Source organism: Pyrus communis, chromosome 12 (genome assembly GCF_041283825.1).
Source record: "Pyrus communis isolate YQ-2024b chromosome 12, ASM4128382v1, whole genome shotgun sequence".
Lineage (NCBI taxonomy): Eukaryota > Viridiplantae > Streptophyta > Magnoliopsida > Rosales > Rosaceae > Pyrus > Pyrus communis.
The window spans coordinates 2,731,933-2,749,418 of NC_142576.1; the positions used below are offsets into that span (position 1 = coordinate 2,731,933).

A 17,486-nucleotide genomic window follows, 5' to 3' on the forward strand; every position below is an offset into this window, starting at 1 on the left:
AACGTTGCGTTTCAGTTGGATGGGTCCACCTTTGAATATATTGGCATATTATTATAATTATAAGAAAAACGATTATTAATATTAGTAATAGTCATTCGTGTACCTTTTTTTTATTCTATTGACATTGTGGGAAGGGGTTTAGAACACTGGCCTCAATGTCTAGGATAAACTCTCTTAACCATTTGAGTAACAAGTGTTTTGTGAAAAAATAGTGCTAGATTAGACATGACCATTATAATACTAGACATAGACAACTAAACTAGTCATACGTATTTTTCATATAACAATGTTATTTGTATCACATTTACTGATCACATTGACAAGCTAAATTACATATGCATTCTTTTGATCAACATGTCCCCATTAAGTACAAACAATATAAAAAGACTCTCAGATGCCCCCCAACTTCACACACAAGCAAAAGGTGGAAGGACAGAACAACTTGTACAAGTAGAAGTTCTACCATATATCATCTTCCAGCCGCACTTGAAGTTGGAGCTTCAAATTCCTCTTATTTCCAGACTTTTTTTTTTCAGCATTGACACAACCGAGGACATCGAGGGTCGTTGTGTGGACTCTCCTCTGTGCACATCATCCCTATATCAAGCCTTTGAATGCTGCATAGTTCGAGCTCTGCTAAAGCACCAGGCGTGCCTCGTCAGTATGCCTCCAGCTTCAGTGTGGTGTCAACAACATCCAAAATCCGGCGAGGAAATGCAGAACTCACTCACTTCCTTAAATCAACCTCACCCCAAAACATATTGCTTGGTCTTTTTCCTGTCATCATCTCAAGCAGAATCACAACAAAGCAATGCACATGCCTTTTAGCAGATACCTCAATTCCCTGTTCATATTCTGTTTCACAAGCAATTTATAAAGATGGTTAACTCAATCAGAAGCAATTTCTCTCAATCATAATGCCACTTTGAAGAGTATAAAAAAATGCATGTGATATGCATACCTGGTGGGATATAACCAATTGATCCGCATAGAGAGCCGGTCGTTGACATGTTCTTTCAGTTGGTCAGTTGAAATGAGCTTTCCATTCCCAATATCTGCTACATGAGCCACCATATCGGTGCTGAGAAGCATGTTTTCCAGTTTTAGATCACAATGTATCACTTGGACTGGACAGCCTTCTTAAAGATACTTGAAGCGATTGGCAATACCTGTAGCTATTGATATTTTTTCGTTCAAAGTTAATTTACAAGCTCCTTCCTCTAGTCCACCAGGATAGAGATGCTCTCCCAAGTTCCCGTTGCCAATAAAATCAAGGATAAGAGAGTGTTCCAAGAATATCCTACGAGTCCAACAATCGACTTCTCCAAGAATATCTTATGAGTCCAGGTTATTTTTCGAGAAGTCAATTGCTTGCAAGGACACCAACTTTCCAATGCTTGCTGGTAGTTGACCTTCGAAATGACTGTTTGAAAGGTTAATTGAGAAGTCTAATCTTGAAAGAAGGCCAAGCAGTACAGGAATAGAACATTGCAAGCTGTTGAAAGATAAATTAAGAAGCACCATTAGAGAACAGTGAGTAAGGTTGACAGGAAATTTACCAGATAGGCGGTTTTCAGACAGGTTAAGATATCTCAGCTGTAAGAGATTACCAAGTGAAGGTGGAATAGACCCGCCAATCAATTTTTTTCCAAGATCCAGTATCAAAGGCTAAACATCTTCCCCATGTCATCTGGAATTGGTCCAAGAATTTGTTTTTGTACAAGTATAACCTCTGCAAATTCCCAAGCTTCCCCGTAGGGCCATAGATGCTGGAATTTTTCCTTTCAACTAGTTGATTGACATATATAAACTTACTAGGCTGCTTAAGTCCCCAACACTATCTGGTATACTTCCAGTAATGTCGTTATCCAGAAGATTGACGTAAAAGAGGTCTTCGAAAGACCGCCGACAGAAGATGGTATATTTCTTCCCCAACAAACATGAAGCAAAATACAGTTTGTGAGAGCTGTTAAGAAACCAAGGGAAGAATTACCAAATCTGCCGCCACCACCTAAGGCATTGATATGAAAGTAGAGAATCTCAAGGTTCTGTAGCATTCCCAACTCTGCAGGAACTTCCCCCTCTAATTTGTTCATACTGTCAGCTGAGAGAGATTGGAGAGGGTCACTGGAATCTTACCAGAAAGCATATGTTATTGATCAGGTACAACTTCTGCAAGTTCTGGAGTTTGGCACCCAGCTCTGAAGGCATTTCTCCAATTAATCAAATATCAATCAGTGCAATTTCATGTAAAGCAGTTTAGTTACTAATTGCTGCAGGTATCAATCCCTCATTCCATTAACTACTAGATTAGGATTTAATCATGCGGCCCCAGGTACTAAAACAATCAAGTTGTCAATTCCATAAATGAAGATTACTAATTCATGGTGGCTTTTGAATTTGATACTGACTTGGCAAACTCAAATCTCCAGTCGTCCATAAAGAAGCAAATATCTTGACACCCAAAATAACAGATCTTAACTGCTCAATGTAAATGTAAAAGATAATAATTCATTATACCTTATGCAAATAGGTTTCTCTTTCGTTGTCTACGAAATATTATGATAGGTCTGCAATCCCAGATTTCGACGAGGTTCTCTTAATTTTATCCAGTTGCTGAGAGAAAATATTCCGGATGAGAAATAAAAAACCCAGCATGAAAAAAATTCATAAGTTTGACTTTAAGAGGATAGATTAAACATAGAAAATTCGTATAATAAAGGAATGACAAACCTAAATCATTCTTATATGTCTTCATTTTGTTAAGAATGTAACAAAGAATTGGCTCTTATCTATTTTCATCTTGATCCAAATAGTACAGTATAAACCTTTCATCTGGTACATACCCTTCATCTGTCATCAGTCTAAACAGTTCGCCTAAAACCCTATAAATGGGCTCTGCTTGTGGATGCATCCTATCTCCAACAACAAAGCTCTGAACTTTCTTTTCAATCTCGATCCAACTAATACCTGTTTCTTTTGTCACCCCCATCTCCTTCATCCCCTTAATAGTCCTTGCTCTCTCTTTCCACCTTCCTTCAGAAGAATATATATTGGCAAGCAAAACATATGGTGCTGGTGTCTCAGGTGCTGCCAATAACAACTGGTCCGCGGCATATTCGCCAATCTCTGAATCGCCGTGAATGCAACAAGCACCAAGCAATGCTTGCCAAACAAGTACACCAGGATTCTCTGGTAGCCTTTCGATAAAACTTTTGGCCTCAGTGAGATGTCCTGCCCGACCTAACATGTCGACAACACAAGCATAGTGTTCTGGTCTCGGACTCATTCCATGATCTTCGTTCATGGATTTCAGGAACTCCATGCCCCTTTCAATGAAGCCAGCATGGCTACAAGCATGAAGTAGAGACAGAAATGTAACATCTGTTGGTTGTACACCTTCCATATTCATCTTTTCATACAACAGTAATGCTTTTGAGCCATCTCCATGACGGGCAAAAGCTGCAATCATGGAATTCCAAGAAATTGAGTTCCTTTGAGGCATCCGACTGAACACTTTGACTGAATCATCCAACTCTCCACACTTGGAGTACATATTTATAAGCCCATTGCCGACAAAAGAGTTTGAACCAAAATTCTTCTTGACAATTAAAGAGTGGAACTGCTTCCCTAGACCTAAAGAAGTATCAACACCAAATACACCAAGAACTGCTGAAACCATGTTTGGGTCAATGTCAATTCCTGCCTTTATCATTTTCACAAAAATATGGATTGCTTCATCCTCAAACCCATTTTGTGCAAATCCCACCAGGATAACAGTCATAGAAATCTCATCAAGTTCTTCCGTGGATTCAAAAATTTTCCATGCATCTTCCACACTACCACATTTTGAATACATGTCCATTAGTGCACTCTCAATGCACAACTCGGATTGAATTCCCAATTTCCATGCAAGTCCATGAATTTGCCGCCCTACACTTATTGCCTGCAAACCAGAACATGCCATGAGTAATCCCAAATAAGTCATCGAATTTGGATCCACCACTCCACCACGCATCTCCAAAAACAACTCCAAACTTTCAACATAGTATTCATTCTGTGCAAGGCCCGAAATCATCGCAGTCCATGTAATCACATTCCTATCAAACATCTCATCAAACACCCGTCTTCCGGACAGAAAACACCCACATTTATAATACGATGTGATCAAAGCATTCCCCACAGCAGTTTCCCGCTCAAATCCATTCAAAACCACCAAACCATGCATCATCTTATTCAAGTGACAAAATTCCGGCCCATCAAAAGCTGCTAAGATTGAAGTCAAAGTCGCTTTATCAAATCGATAACAACCCAATCCACACATTTGCTTAAAGTACCCCAAACCACTATCCAGCTCCCCATTCCTCAAGAACCCAGATATCATCGTATTCCACGAGACCGTATCTCTCACACGCATATCATCAAACAGTTGGACTGCATTCCGTAATTTACCACATTTTAAGTACAATGACAGCAAAGAATTCCAAACAACAAGGACATTGCGGTGATCATCGTGATTCTCAGGGTGAAAGAATTCATGGTTCTTGATGAGAGAGGCGTGGAGGGAAGAACCCAGCTGAAAGTTGCGATCTTTTCCACAAAGAGAGAGAAGCAGGCTTATGTCGACATTGTTGAGGACCAATGTTGCCGTTGTTTGTGAATCGGGGTTCCGGTGGAGCTTGGTTTTGAAGGCGGAGATTAGAGAGGAAGCGCAGGAGGGGAAGTGGTGGGATCTGAGGTTCTGAAGCTGAAAGACCCACCTGGATTTCATCCATGAAAAATGGGACACAGAGACCAAGTACTGACAGTTGAGGTTTCCGGATGCTGGCACTTGGATTTTTATACAAACGATATCGAGACTGGGTTCGAACTCGACTTCGGGTTAAGAATTTTATAGTAGCGATATTGGGAAGATAAATATCACTAAATTAAATTGTATTTAGTCAAGTGATAGGCTCCTTTCAGTCGAATTTCGGGCTTAGCTTTTTTCTTTATCAATGAGAATAAATGATTTGAATATGGTACTCTTCCAATATTGAGAAGAGAAATGTTGCTTGATTAAGAATTTGACGATCTAAATAAATAGTATCATGTGAATTATAAGCTCTTTGAAGTTGAATCTTATGTGCTTTTTCGATCTTGGTATCTCTTCTAATATTGAGAAAGAAACACCATTAAACTAAATACTCTTAATCACGTGAATTACAAGTTTCTTGTTGCTGAAGAAAAAAATATTCTCAACTTAAATCTTGATTTTATTCCAACCATCATTTGAGGAGGTTGATGTAAAAGCTTTGTAGAAACAAAGGATGAACAAGACAAATAATGTAACATGTAGAAGTTGGAGCTTGACACTTCGTTGGTCTTCTGCTAGGGGAGCAAGAACTTTGGTGCGAACTGTTACAAACAGCAAAGACTGATTGACAAATCTTTAACCAAATGAATGGACTGTATGGACACCATGGTAATTCCATCCGTCGAGAGTAACTCGAGGGATGACACCGGAAGGGACCTCGAAGGAGATCTTTATCGACATAGCCTCACCTGGCACCAGTGAAAAATAGTTGTCCGAGTAATGAACTGGAAGGATTCTTGTGTCTTCTCCTTCCTTATGGTCCTTCTTCGCTCCATGTACAGAAAAATGAAGGAAGAAAGCAACGCCTATGTTGGCGCCGTTGATTTCAGCAACCCTCAAACCATCAGTCTCCTTTGAGAAATGTCTAGATATTTTATCAAACCAGCCAACTTCAAGTTTTCTGTCTGCTCCATCATGTGTAGCTTCCACTGGTGCTACATCGAAATTGCCATCACCTTGATTTGTAGTGAAATTGTTTTGAAAGGTCAAACTTTTTGGCTCTGGTTTCTTAGATGTGTTCTTCACACGCATATGCATTTCGTAGGTGCTTCCTTTGATGAAAACCTGAGATGTAACCTTGAGTGGTACTGTCTTCTTCCTATATGGTTCTAACAGCTTGTAATCCCCACCCGACAGATGCAACCAGTAAAAGTTCCTGGAAATAATGCGATAATCTGACTTGTGATACAGCTTGAGAAGAAGAAAGTAAACCGGCCTTGGGTTTTTAGATTTTGGATATTTCATCTCAGCAATTGGTACTGTTCTTTTCGGTGGCATTGACACCTTTTCGTGAACTTTGTAGTATGGGCTTGTTCCTTCTAGATCCCACACCGAGGCTTCTATAGCGATGTCAGATAGCTCGTCTGATGTAGTGTTGACAACCTGTTCAAGGGAAGAAGAGAAAGTCATCAGCAAATATTAAAACATGTCTATGGTAAACTCTGAATAGCACGGTGTAAAAGAGATTGTGTTCCACTGATAGGTGTTCCTTCTGTGAGGACTTTTCACTCTTTTTCTTTCGCTTAAATGGAAATTGTCCCCAAAGTTGGGTATGTTGAGAAGAAATCAGGTATTTGCAAGTCATTAATTGTCTTCTCAAGAGTTTGTTCATTGCACCCAGTTACAGAAATGGATCAATGGACATTAGTCCTACTAAGATTCACATTCAACACGAAAATATTATCGATTTCAACATTGTGAAGGAGACAAGATTTGAACTGTGTAACTCTACAACTTACCTCTATAAAATATGTAGCTAAGTTAAGCTGGACATGTATTGGCTCAGCAGCGCAGCGACAGCCATAGAAACCTGCAGTTTGGTCTAGAAAGTGATCGTAAAGTTGACCTCCGAGACCTGGCCAAGGATTTTGTGTTTTCCAAATCAAAACACCAGTGTATTTAGTCCACATTCGGGAAGTCCAACCCTCCAATAGAGCTTTATACTGGGTGTAGTTAGCTAGTTGAGCCTGAAATGATTTAAAGTAAGCCAAATCTTCACAACAGAAACTGAGTCCAAAGTGCACCCTGAATAACTAAAAGATTAGTTTACCTTTAAGCAAAAATCATCAAGATCTTTCGGCGACCCATAAAGCAAAATCTGATCATGAACCTTGCCCGGATTTGAATAAGGCTTGTACTTAAAGTGTACCCACATGCCGTTTGGAACTTCTTCATAACCATTTGAAACCTTCTTAAACAAAGGAATATGCCATGCTTCTGGAGGCATTGCCGCTCTGATGGTAGCTGCAACTGGTGTGCCTACAGAACCAACCGCAGGATTGAACCCATATTGGTAAAACCCATCCTTAAAGAAGTCTTCGGGATTTTGGATTTCATAAGGGCCAGCAGTGAAGCCCCCCTTTCCATTTGCAAACCCATCCCACAAGGACCCTTGAATGTAAATGCGTGTACCATCAAGATATTGGCTTGGATCCTCTGAAGTCAGGGACAACTTTTCAACAATCTTGCCACTCTCATTTGAAGAGTTTTCAAAATATGGATGGAGCCTGAGGTCGTGTTTCAAAGCTGTGTTGATGTCGTCTGGTGGAATTTGTTCACTTCCACCCACCCAAAGGACAAGACTTGGATGGTTCCTTAGAAGCCTGATAGTATCTCTCGCGCATAGCAAGAAAAGATCATGGTCCAGTGGACCATTTAGATTTGATACTGGTTTACCTCGTCCGTTGACATCTCCAGTAATCCAAAACTCTTGCCAGACCTACAAATTTAAAACAGCAGCCATATGGTTCACACGCTACTTAGCCCTTATTCTTCTATAAAACCTACCGAAATATGCAAAGCTGAAGGAAAAACATAGATAGAGAGGTATGCTTACCAGCAGACCATAAATATCACAGTAATGATAAAATTCTGGCCTTTCGGCCACTCCACCGCCCCAACAGCGTAGCATGTTCAAATTCATATCTGCATGAAACTTGATGGCTGTTCTGTAGCGCTCTTTTGAAAGTCGAAGGAGGCCATCTGACACTGTCCAATTACCACCACGAATAAAAATAGGCTGACCATTGACCTTGAACAACCTGAAGAGCAGATTATACAGGTAACAGAACATAAACACCAGAAAAAGAGTTGACATGTTCAAGCACTACATGTAACCAACATTACAGAAATAATGATACAATAAATCGAATACCTCCCACCAGTGGCAGTATCAATGTAGCTCTCAATTTTGCGGAATCCAAATAATTGGTTCCACAAATCAGATTCTCCGTATCCCTTCACATCAACAGTAATGTCAACATTGTACAAGGATTGCTTTCCCATACCATTTGGCCACCATAAATTTGGCTTGTAAAAGAAGAGCTGTCAAATTATACTATTTAGAAATTAGAATACAGGCCTTGAAAGCTAAATCTAAATAGATAGACCACAATGAATGACAGATAAACACCAAAGTGATACTAGAAAAGTACTGTGTTCTACTGAGATAATGAAAACGCATCATATATTCTTTCACGGACCTCAGGAAATGTATATTTCACCCGTGATCCAGCAGGGATTGACAAATGTTGAGTCTGAAGATGCTCTACTAAGCAAACGTTTCCTTCAAGTTCTGTTGTTACTTGGATATTCAAAGAACACTCAGCAACCAAGGCACTTCTATTTTCCAACTCAGTTGTAGCATGCAAATACACCCTCTTGTAGTTGTCAAAAAACGATGAAACCAAGTGCGGATCAATTATTTTTACTGGCTGCACAAAAAAGATAACAAGAATAAAAAAAGGAACTTATAGTCTTATACAAATAATTGTAACTGAAAATTGGTTTCTGAAGATGAAATTGCATGACCAAATACATTGACTCTGCAGAATAATATGATCTCATCATGAATGCATCACATGCTCGGTAAACTGTAGATCACAAAGCAAAAAATTTTGAAGTACAATGAGACCAACAACTTCGCATATGATCAAACCATAAAGATAAAACTGTTATCTTTCCCTACAAAATGGATTTTGACATATCATCACGAAGGACAGTTAATCTCATGAAAAATTCTATGGTAGGAAGTGAATCATTATGAATAAAACTCACCCCTATTACAGAAATTGACACCTCGTCCCATATGCCCGTGTTTCTATCCCTGCAACGTTATATAAGTGGGTTACAACTAAAAATTATTTTGCAATGATAATATCTATAGGATTAGGAGAAGGTACACCAGAGGATGCATTGGTTTTTCTGCCTAAACAATATAGGATACTTCTTGTATAATTTAGCTTTAAACAGGTGGAAAAATCTTCAATCAAAAAAAGAAACATGCTTAATCGTTTTCTTGCATCCCATATTAAAAAGATGAAAAACAATTCATGATCACAAAACAGTAAAACATCGTCACCTTATAGGACACATCCAATCCCAACCCTCCACATATTGTGCAGCTACATCTTTCCCTATCTGAAATAAGAATTGGATTATAATAACGCACATTGCCTACATTAGATAATCAGCGTCTTCAGATTCATCATCGCTCGCTCTTGCATCAGTAATTAGTACAAGGATAAAACTTTGAGCAGATATCTAGAAGAAATAGAATGTATTAAAATAGGGTTCTTGGATATCGATCTGTACCTCGTGATCGCCACCCTGCCCTCCCTCAGGAGGAATAGTCCCTGGATTATCCGGGGGATAAACACGAATAGCAAGCAAATTCTGAGCATTGGGAAGCACTATATCAGTGACGTCAAGAGAATGCCTTTGAAACATCCCTCTTGGCAGGTCTTTTCTGTGCCCATTTAGATACACCTCGGCATAGTAATTGATTGCGCGGAAATTCAGATCCACAAACTGTGTGCCTGACTGAAAAACAAAGATTAGTATGGAGATCGTAATCCAACAAATGTTTCGAAAACTGCATTTATCATTCAAATGTAACAGCGTACCAGATTACACCGAAAAGTTGTAAAGAGCCAGAATGTGTAGTACTGCCTCCCGGAGTCAGAAATGTCTATAATGTAGTCGTTTTGCAATGCGTAGAAAGGATCGGGTACATCTTTCCCCTTCACCAAGGTTGCCAGAACACTGTGGATTCAGATTAATTAGCAGCAGCAATTAAAGTTATTAAACTTGTTGATGCACAAAATCGACGAGAACTTTGGTACAACAGAAAGTGTGAGGTTTATGACCTTCGCTAGGTTGCTCTGGTCATTAGTGCGGATAAGTATGTAAATGAATAGAGATAGGGAAGCAAACAACACAAGATGTACGAGATTCATCCAGATTGGCTACGTCTACGGAGTAGAGAAGTTCTCATTAGTTGTGAAGGGTTTACACAAATACATAGGTTCAAGCTCTCAGTGAGTTCTAGTGAATAGTTTAGTATAAATGACATTAGGGATTATTGTGGGAGAATGATCTCCTTTTATAAAAAAGAGTTTTTAGCTTTGTTTTGACATTGACACGTATCGTATTATGATTGACCTCTGATATCGACACGTGCCGCGCTATGATTGACCTTTGATACCAACATGTGTCATGTTGTGATTGGCCTCCTGGTTGGAGGAAAAGTCTTGTGGATCCTTGACAGTATGTTATTGACCGGTGTTTAGTAGTTTCGAGATTGATCAAGAATGGTAGAAACAAAATCCAACTTAAGAACTTGAGGAATTGAAGTTAATTAACCAACTTAAACCCAGAAGAGAACCCCAAAAGATTAAAGGTCGAAACTTTAATCAAATTAGACCACATTTGCTGAAATTTGAGAGAGAGAGAGAGAGAGAGAGAGATTACGTTCCGGGAACGACGGCTTCCATCCAAGGAAGGGCGGGGGAGGGAGGGAGGGTGGTGGTGAGCTGGGTCCCAGTGGCGGTGACTTCCCTGTCCCTGGTGCCGATCCACCCCGAGTCCAGAATCGTCTTCCCTATCGCCGCCATTAAGCTCTAGCTAGCTCGGTTCAGCTCTCACTCTCACTCGTCAAACTCTCTCTCTCTCTCTGAGAATCTGAGTGTATACACTCAGTCTCAGTGTACTTTGGTCGGTGGGTGTGCTGCTGCAGTGGGTCAGCAAGGATGGTGAATCATTTAATAGCACGTGACTGGTTGTTTCCAAGCCAACAGGATTCTTTCCGAATCCTTTTAACGAAGATTCTAAGAATTTATGAATTGTGTTTGTTTATCGTATATCGTGTGATCAGTTTTTGTTAAGTACTATTTTTATTTAAATTTAAATAAAAATATTTAAAATAATTTCTAACAGCACAATATACGATAAATAAACATAATTTGCGGATATTCGGAATCCTCAAATCCGGATTCGTTTTCAAGGGCTGAGACTTCACGGGATGCGTACGGTTGTATCCGTTATATTTTTACAACTGTATTTTGATTTTTTTACCGCGCATTCCACACTCACATCCGGCAAACGACACCGTTTGGTTTCGATTTTTCTCGTCAATGATCGTTTACATGTGTTTTTTTTGTTCAATCATAGTTTGCTTGGGGTTGGGAAAAAGTTCAGCAATGCCCCAAAATTATCACATTTTCTTCTAGTTTTCACGCTTGAATGGACATAAGTAATCCGCATCTTTAAACGAAAACTTGACAAATTTAACGGAATGAGGCCAATTGGCACTCTTTAAAAGATTAGAGTACTCATAATCAAATTCAAAGCCTAGAAAGGAAATCGAAAAAGGTACTAAGCTCCGAGATCATTACTAAAAAGTAAAAAATTTCCCTCAATTTTGAAATTATTTCAAGCAACACTTGTTCTTCACTGTGTATAACTCAGATATTACAAGGGGCATAGACAAAACAGAACAACTCAATGAACTGTATGGACACCATGGTAATTCCATCCGGCGAGAGTAACTCGGGGTGTGACACCAGGAGGGACCTCAAATGAGATCTTGATGGGCATAGCCTCACCTGGCACCAGTGAAAAATAATTGTCCGAGTAATGAACGGGAAGAATTCTTGTGTCCTCTCCTTCCTTACGGTTCTTCTTCACTCCATGAACAGAAAAATGAAGGAAGAAAGCAACGCCAATGTTGGCGCCATTGATTTCAGCAACTTTCAAATCATCAGTCTCCTTTGTGAAACGTCTGGATATTTTCTGAAGCCAACTAACTTCGTTCTTTGTACCTGCTCCATCCTGTACACAATCCACCGAGGCTGTATCAAAATCGCCGTCACCTTGTTTAGTAGTGAAATTGTTTTGATAGGTTAAAGTCTTGGCATCTGGTTTCTTCGATGTGTTCTGGACACGCATATGCATTTCGTAGGTGGTTCCTTTGATGAAAACTGCGGACGTAAACTTGAGTGGCACTGTTTTCTTCCTGTATGGTTCTAACAGCTTGTAATCCCCACCCGACAGATGCAACCAGTAAAAGTTCCTGGAAATAATCCTGTAGTCTGACTTGTGATACAGTTTGAGAAGAAGAAAGTAAACTGGCTTCGGGTTTTTAGATTTTGGATATTTCATCTCAGCAATTGGCACTGTTCTTTTTGGGGGCACTGACACCTTTTCGTGAACTTTGTAGTATGGGCATGTTCCTTCTAGATCCCACACCGAGGCTTCTACAGCGACGTCAGATAGTTCCTCTAATGTAGTGTTGACAACCTGTTCAAGGGAAGAGAAAATGATCAGCAAATCGCAAGGACTCAAACCACGTCTAGAGGGTTAACTCCATCGATAGCCAATTTACCTCTATAAGATATGTAGCTAAGTTAAGTTGGACGTGGATTGGCTCCGCAGCACAGCGACAGCCATAGAAACCTGCTGTTTGGTCTAGAAGATGATCGTAAAATTGACCTCTAAGACCTGTCCATGGATTCTGTGTTTTCCAAATCAAAACACCGGTGTATTTAGTCCACATTCGGGAAGTCCAACCCTCCAGTAGAGCTCTATACTGAATGTAGTTCACAAGTTGAGCCTGTGATGGTTTATAAATTAAGTCAATCAATCAAAACAGAAATGGATCCAACGTGCACCCCAAATACTCAGAAGATTTGTTTACCTTCAAGCAAAAATCATCAAGATCCTTTGGTTGCGACCCGTAAAGTAAAATCTGATCATGAACCTTGCCTGGTTTTGAGTAAGGGATATACTTATGGTATTCCCATATGGGGTTTGGTACTTCTTCGTAATATTCAGAAACCATCTTAAACAAAGGAATCTGCCATCCTTCAGGAGGCATTGTGGCTCTGATGGTAGCTGAAACCGGCATGCCTACAGAACCAACTTCAGGATTGAACCCGTATTTGTAATAGTCATCTTTAAAGAAGTCTTCGGGATTTTGAATTTCATAAGGACCATCGGTGAAGTCCCCCTTTCCATTTGCAAATCCATCCCACATGGATCCTTGGATGTAAACACGCGTACCATCAAGATATTGGCTTGGATCCCTCAACACTGGGGACAAATCTTCAGTGGACTTGCCACTTTCATTTACCGATTTTTCAAAATGCGGATGGAGCCTGAGGTCATTTTTCAAAGCCGCGTTGATGTCATCTGGTGGAACTTGCTCATTTCCGCCCACCCAAAGGGCAAGACTAGGATGGTTCCTGAGAAGCTTGACAGTATCTCTTGCACATAGCAAGAAAAGATCATGGTCCAGCGGACCATCTGGATTCGATACAGGGATACCTCGTCCATCGACATCTCCTGTAATCCAAAATTCTTGCCAGACCTACAAAAAAAGTTTAAAGTCCAAAGCAGAGCAGTACATATTAGATTCACTCGAGATTTCCATGTCCTGTGAAACCTAGCAAACATGCACTTGAAAGCAAGAACAGGCACAACTTACCAACAAGCCATAAATGTCACAGTAATGATAAAAGTCCGGCCTCTCAGCCAGCCCACCACCCCAACAACGGATCATGTTAAAATTCATATCTGCATGGAACTTGATGTCAGTCTTGTAACGCTTCTTTGAAAGCCGGAGGAGGCCATCTGACAATATCCAATTACCGCCACGAATAAAAATAGGCTGACCATTGACCTTAAACAACCTGAATAGGATAATGTACAGGTTACACTACATACCAAAAACAGAGCACGCATGAATAATGAATCTATATAAAACATTGTGTATTTATATCATACCTTCCTCCTGTGACAGTATCAATGTCGCTGTGAATTTTACGAAAACCAAATAATTGGCCCCACAAATCAGACTCTCCATATCCCTTTACATCAACAGTAATAGATACTTTGTACAAGGATTGCTTTCCCATTCCATTTGGCCACCATAGATTAGGTTTATAGAAAAAGAGCTGCAAATTTAACATTTAGTAATGAAAAGAAGTATCGAAAGCTAAGCCCAATAAATAAAACCGATTGAATATAAAGATAAACAGAAAGTAATTGTTTCTTTTACCATAATAAAAATGCATAGTATGTTCTGTCACGAACCTCGGGAAAAGTATAGTGCACTCGGGATCCAGCAGGGATTGACAAATATTGAGTCTGAACGTGCTCTACTAAACAAAAATTTCCTTTAAGTTCTGTTGTTACTTGGATATTCAGTGAACACTCCGCAGACTGGGTGCTCTTATTTTCCAACTCAGTAGTAGTATGCAAATATACCCTCTTGTAATTGTCGAAGAACGTTGAAACCAAGTGAGGGTCAATTATTTTTACTGGCTGCATGAAATGGGAACGACTTCATTAAGTTATTTCCTAACAAGATTCAATACATGGAAAATTCAATGACAGGAAATGAATCATTCAGACTAAGACTCACCCCTGTTACAGAAATCGACACCTCATCCCATATGCCGGTGTTTCTATCCCTGTATCAATATACAAGTGAATCAGATTGCAACCCCTTTTTAAAAAGATAAGATCTGTATAACAGTATTCTGCACAGGCAGAGTAACAAATGGAACCGAGAAGAAACTTTCTAGATTAATTTGCATTAGAATATAAACCAGAGAATGCATGTATATTATTGTTTTTTATCATCTCGAAATTTTGATGCAGAGCATTGATTCTTCCTGCTCAACAAAAATAGATAGTTTCTTGTCTCAGTTTATTGGCATGTGGTCAAAAAATCTTCTTGACATACGAATAGAAAATGCTGACACGGTTTCTCACATCCCATTTTGGGAAGAAGATGAAAAGCATACACTCCCAAATCTCAATAGGAAAACGGAATCACCTTATAGGACATATCCAATCCCAACCTTCCACATACTGCGTTGCTACATCTTTCCCGATCTGAAATGAAATTCTAAAATTAACACTATAATAATCTCAGTTTGCACAAGCCATACATTTCATAATTAAGTTATAAGTAGAAGGTTAATCTTTGAGAAAAAAATGTTGAAGAATGTCATCAATAGGTTTATGGATATAGAGATGTACCTCATGATCACCGCCTTGCCCACCCTCAGGAGGAATACTCCCCGGATGATCCGGAGGGTAAACAAGAACGGCAAGCAAGTTTTCACCATCAGGATGCACTACATCAGTGACATCAAGAGAATGCCTTCGGAACATCCCTTTTGGCAGGACTGTTTTGTGCCCATTTAAATATACATCTGCAGAATAGTTGATTGCGCGGAAATTCAGATCAAGGTGCTCAGTACCTGACTGGAAAATCGAGAATAATCTTATAAATCTTTCCGAAAGGAAACAACACATCGGAAATAATTTCGAGTCAACCACAAAGTCCATTTCATCATTTAAAAGAATAATGTACCAGTTTACAACGAAAAGTTGTAAAGAACCAGAACGTGTAGTACTCCCTCCCGGAATCAGCAATGTCTATGATTGACTCGTTCTCTAACCCGTAGAACGGGTCTGGCACAACTTTGTTCTTCACCAGGGTTGCCAAAACACTGCCAAACTAAACCAACATTAGCATTGAGCTCCAAATTCTAGACTTTCATCAATTGGTCATCCAATAACAGTAAATGGGGGAATAGGATCCTCTCCGGATCTTCTTTGTGGGGATCCAGATGATCAATCAATCGAATCTGTTGATTGTACATTGTGCAGTTAGAAATTATTTTGAATTTTGAATTTAAAATTGAATATAAATAATACTTAACCAAAACTGACTGCACGATGTACGAAAAATTCCAGGATCCCCACAAAGAGGATTTGGAGAGGATCCTCATCCAATTTAAACGAATAACATAAATCAACCAATTCCAAAAATTTGAAAAATGTCGCACAACAATTTCAACCAATTTTACCATTACAATTTTCCCCATATATCTATGTCAAGCAAAACAATTCGACAACTTTAAGGATCGAAATTAACTGTGAACCCACCAGGCCACAAACACAAGATTAAGGCTAGAAACTTTAATCAAATTAAACGACATTTACTTAGTTAATCACACTGAAACGTCAAATGTGAGAGAGAGAGATTACGTTCCGGGAACAACGGCCTCCATCCAAGGGGATGTGCCAATTGAGGGTGGGTGGGTGGTGGTGAGCTGAATCCCACTGAGACTGACCTCCGTTGACCTCGCCGCGAGCCACCCGGAGTCCAGCTTCGTCTTCCCAATCGCCGCCATTAAAACCCTAGCAAACTCAATTAAGCTCTCTCTCACTCCTCAGAGTCTTTCTTTCTCACTCCTGATCAGGGTGTCTGTGCGTGTGGGAGTCGGTGAGCGTGGGACAAAGATGGGGCAGTTTTGGGATCATCCACCATCCTCAATTATTAGGATCATCTTTGAATTGCCGAGTTGGATTTTAATGGCTGAGATTTCTATGCGATGCAGACGTCTGTTACAATAATTTCACAACTACTTTTTGATTTTACCGCGCTCTACAGTCTCCAGCGCACGACGTCGTTTCGATGTTTTGTGGAAAAATTTCATTTATCGTATGAAATTGGTAGCCTATAGATTTAAGTTTTCCTGCCCATTTCATACGCATGATATTTTCTTTTTCCCATAGCTTCTTTTCATCATGAGGAGTTGAATTTAGGGAGACATAAAGGGATGACAGATTACAGGCCATGTGAATCATTCAGCCTTTATTTACCTCCAAATTCGCTTAAAAAATAGTGTTTTCTGCACACGTTTTTTGTTTTCTACACTCCTTTTTAGTTATTGTGGAGCAAAAAATAATCAAGAAAATTATGGGTGGGACACATGAATTTTTGGTGAAAATGACAAAATTACCCTCAAAGCACATCAGAATTCTCACACGCATGTAATAGACAATAACGGCTCAATTAAGAAAGAGTCAAAGAAGATCAAATTTGTATTTATTCAAATCTCTCTCATCACTCCTCGTCAAATCCTTATTCAAAAGGTAACTCCCAATTTTTCTATTTAATTTAGAATTAATTGTCATGTTAATCGCAAAACATTATTTCATATAATATCTTACGATTATTCACACAAATTCACCATATATGGTCGGCCACTCCCTTGTAAATAGCCATATTCTCCCACTAAAAAACGAACCATTTGCTACCCACAAACTCCTATCCACATTCTTTTCAGAATTCTAACTTTAACATCAAAGATTCTTCGGCCAAATCATCCCCCCCCCAAAAAAAAAAAATCATTGTGTGGCCTTAATCTTAGATGTTATTATTTTGCAGGTGCATTTTTCGTCAAATGAGAAGACGACGGAAATTTGTATCCACAGTTATGACTCCAAATTCTTATTTAAATTGTTTAATTTAATAATTAAGAAAAACATT

General features: G+C 39.4%; 3 protein-coding genes across 5 annotated transcripts; all 3 read right to left on the reverse strand.

The window, feature by feature from the left end:
- Positions 1-247: 247 nt before the first annotated feature.
- Positions 248-4,910, reverse strand: LOC148692160 (Tetratricopeptide repeat (TPR)-like superfamily protein). Its single transcript, XM_088681176.1, has 2 exons — positions 962-4,910; positions 248-855 (listed from the first exon to the last, which is right to left on the reverse strand). Exon 1 carries the CDS (start codon positions 4,769-4,771, stop codon positions 2,789-2,791), a length of 1,983 nt encoding a protein of 660 aa, XP_088537302.1. The 5' UTR covers positions 4,772-4,910; the 3' UTR covers positions 248-855; positions 962-2,788.
- Positions 4,911-5,157: 247 nt separating this feature from the next.
- Positions 5,158-10,861, reverse strand: LOC137745645 (mannosylglycoprotein endo-beta-mannosidase). Of its 2 annotated transcripts, none has more exons than XM_068485634.2 (11): positions 10,607-10,861; positions 9,760-9,898; positions 9,449-9,676; positions 9,216-9,274; positions 8,912-8,960; positions 8,338-8,568; positions 8,010-8,179; positions 7,692-7,896; positions 6,906-7,574; positions 6,595-6,822; positions 5,158-6,238 (listed from the first exon to the last, which is right to left on the reverse strand). In XM_068485634.2, exons 1-11 carry the CDS (start codon positions 10,747-10,749, stop codon positions 5,432-5,434), a joined length of 2,928 nt encoding a protein of 975 aa, XP_068341735.2. In that variant the 5' UTR covers positions 10,750-10,861; the 3' UTR covers positions 5,158-5,431. The 2 variants fall into 2 exon arrangements, with proteins under 2 accessions (XP_068341735.2, XP_088537304.1); XM_088681178.1 differs by having other exon boundaries at positions 9,449-9,672; positions 10,607-10,804.
- Positions 10,862-11,529: 668 nt separating this feature from the next.
- Positions 11,530-16,562, reverse strand: LOC137745075 (mannosylglycoprotein endo-beta-mannosidase). Of its 2 annotated transcripts, none has more exons than XM_068484948.2 (11): positions 16,199-16,562; positions 15,519-15,657; positions 15,182-15,409; positions 14,976-15,034; positions 14,559-14,607; positions 14,228-14,458; positions 13,919-14,088; positions 13,620-13,824; positions 12,831-13,502; positions 12,519-12,746; positions 11,530-12,433 (listed from the first exon to the last, which is right to left on the reverse strand). In XM_068484948.2, the coding sequence occupies exons 1-11, from the start codon at positions 16,342-16,344 to the stop codon at positions 11,636-11,638; spliced, it is 2,925 nt and encodes a 974-aa protein (XP_068341049.2). In that variant the 5' UTR covers positions 16,345-16,562; the 3' UTR covers positions 11,530-11,635. The 2 variants fall into 2 exon arrangements, with proteins under 2 accessions (XP_068341049.2, XP_088537217.1); XM_088681091.1 differs by having other exon boundaries at positions 15,519-15,795; positions 16,199-16,556.
- Between the last annotated feature and the right edge of the window lie 924 nt (positions 16,563-17,486).

Bases quoted from the DNA above. Each gene is read 5' to 3' on its own strand.
- LOC148692160 (XM_088681176.1), bottom strand. From the start codon at position 4,771: ATGAAATCCAGGTGGGTCTTTCAGCTTCAGAACCTCAGATCCCACCAC.
- LOC137745645 (XM_068485634.2), bottom strand. From the start codon at position 10,749: ATGGCGGCGATAGGGAAGACGATTCTGGACTCGGGGTGGATCGGCACC. The intron at 9,899-10,606 runs GTAATCTCTCTC...CTGAATCCACAG, and splicing joins GAAGCCGTCGTTCCCGGAAC to TGTTCTGGCAACCTTGGTGA. The intron at 9,677-9,759 runs GTACGCTGTTAC...TTTGTTTTTCAG, and splicing joins CAACTTTTCGGTGTAATCTG to TCAGGCACACAGTTTGTGGA.
- LOC137745075 (XM_068484948.2), bottom strand. From the start codon at position 16,344: ATGGCGGCGATTGGGAAGACGAAGCTGGACTCCGGGTGGCTCGCGGCG. The intron at 15,658-16,198 runs GTAATCTCTCTC...TTAGTTTGGCAG, and splicing joins GAGGCCGTTGTTCCCGGAAC to TGTTTTGGCAACCCTGGTGA. The intron at 14,089-14,227 runs GTTCGTGACAGA...TTAAATTTGCAG, and splicing joins TGCACTATACTTTTCCCGAG to CTCTTTTTCTATAAACCTAA.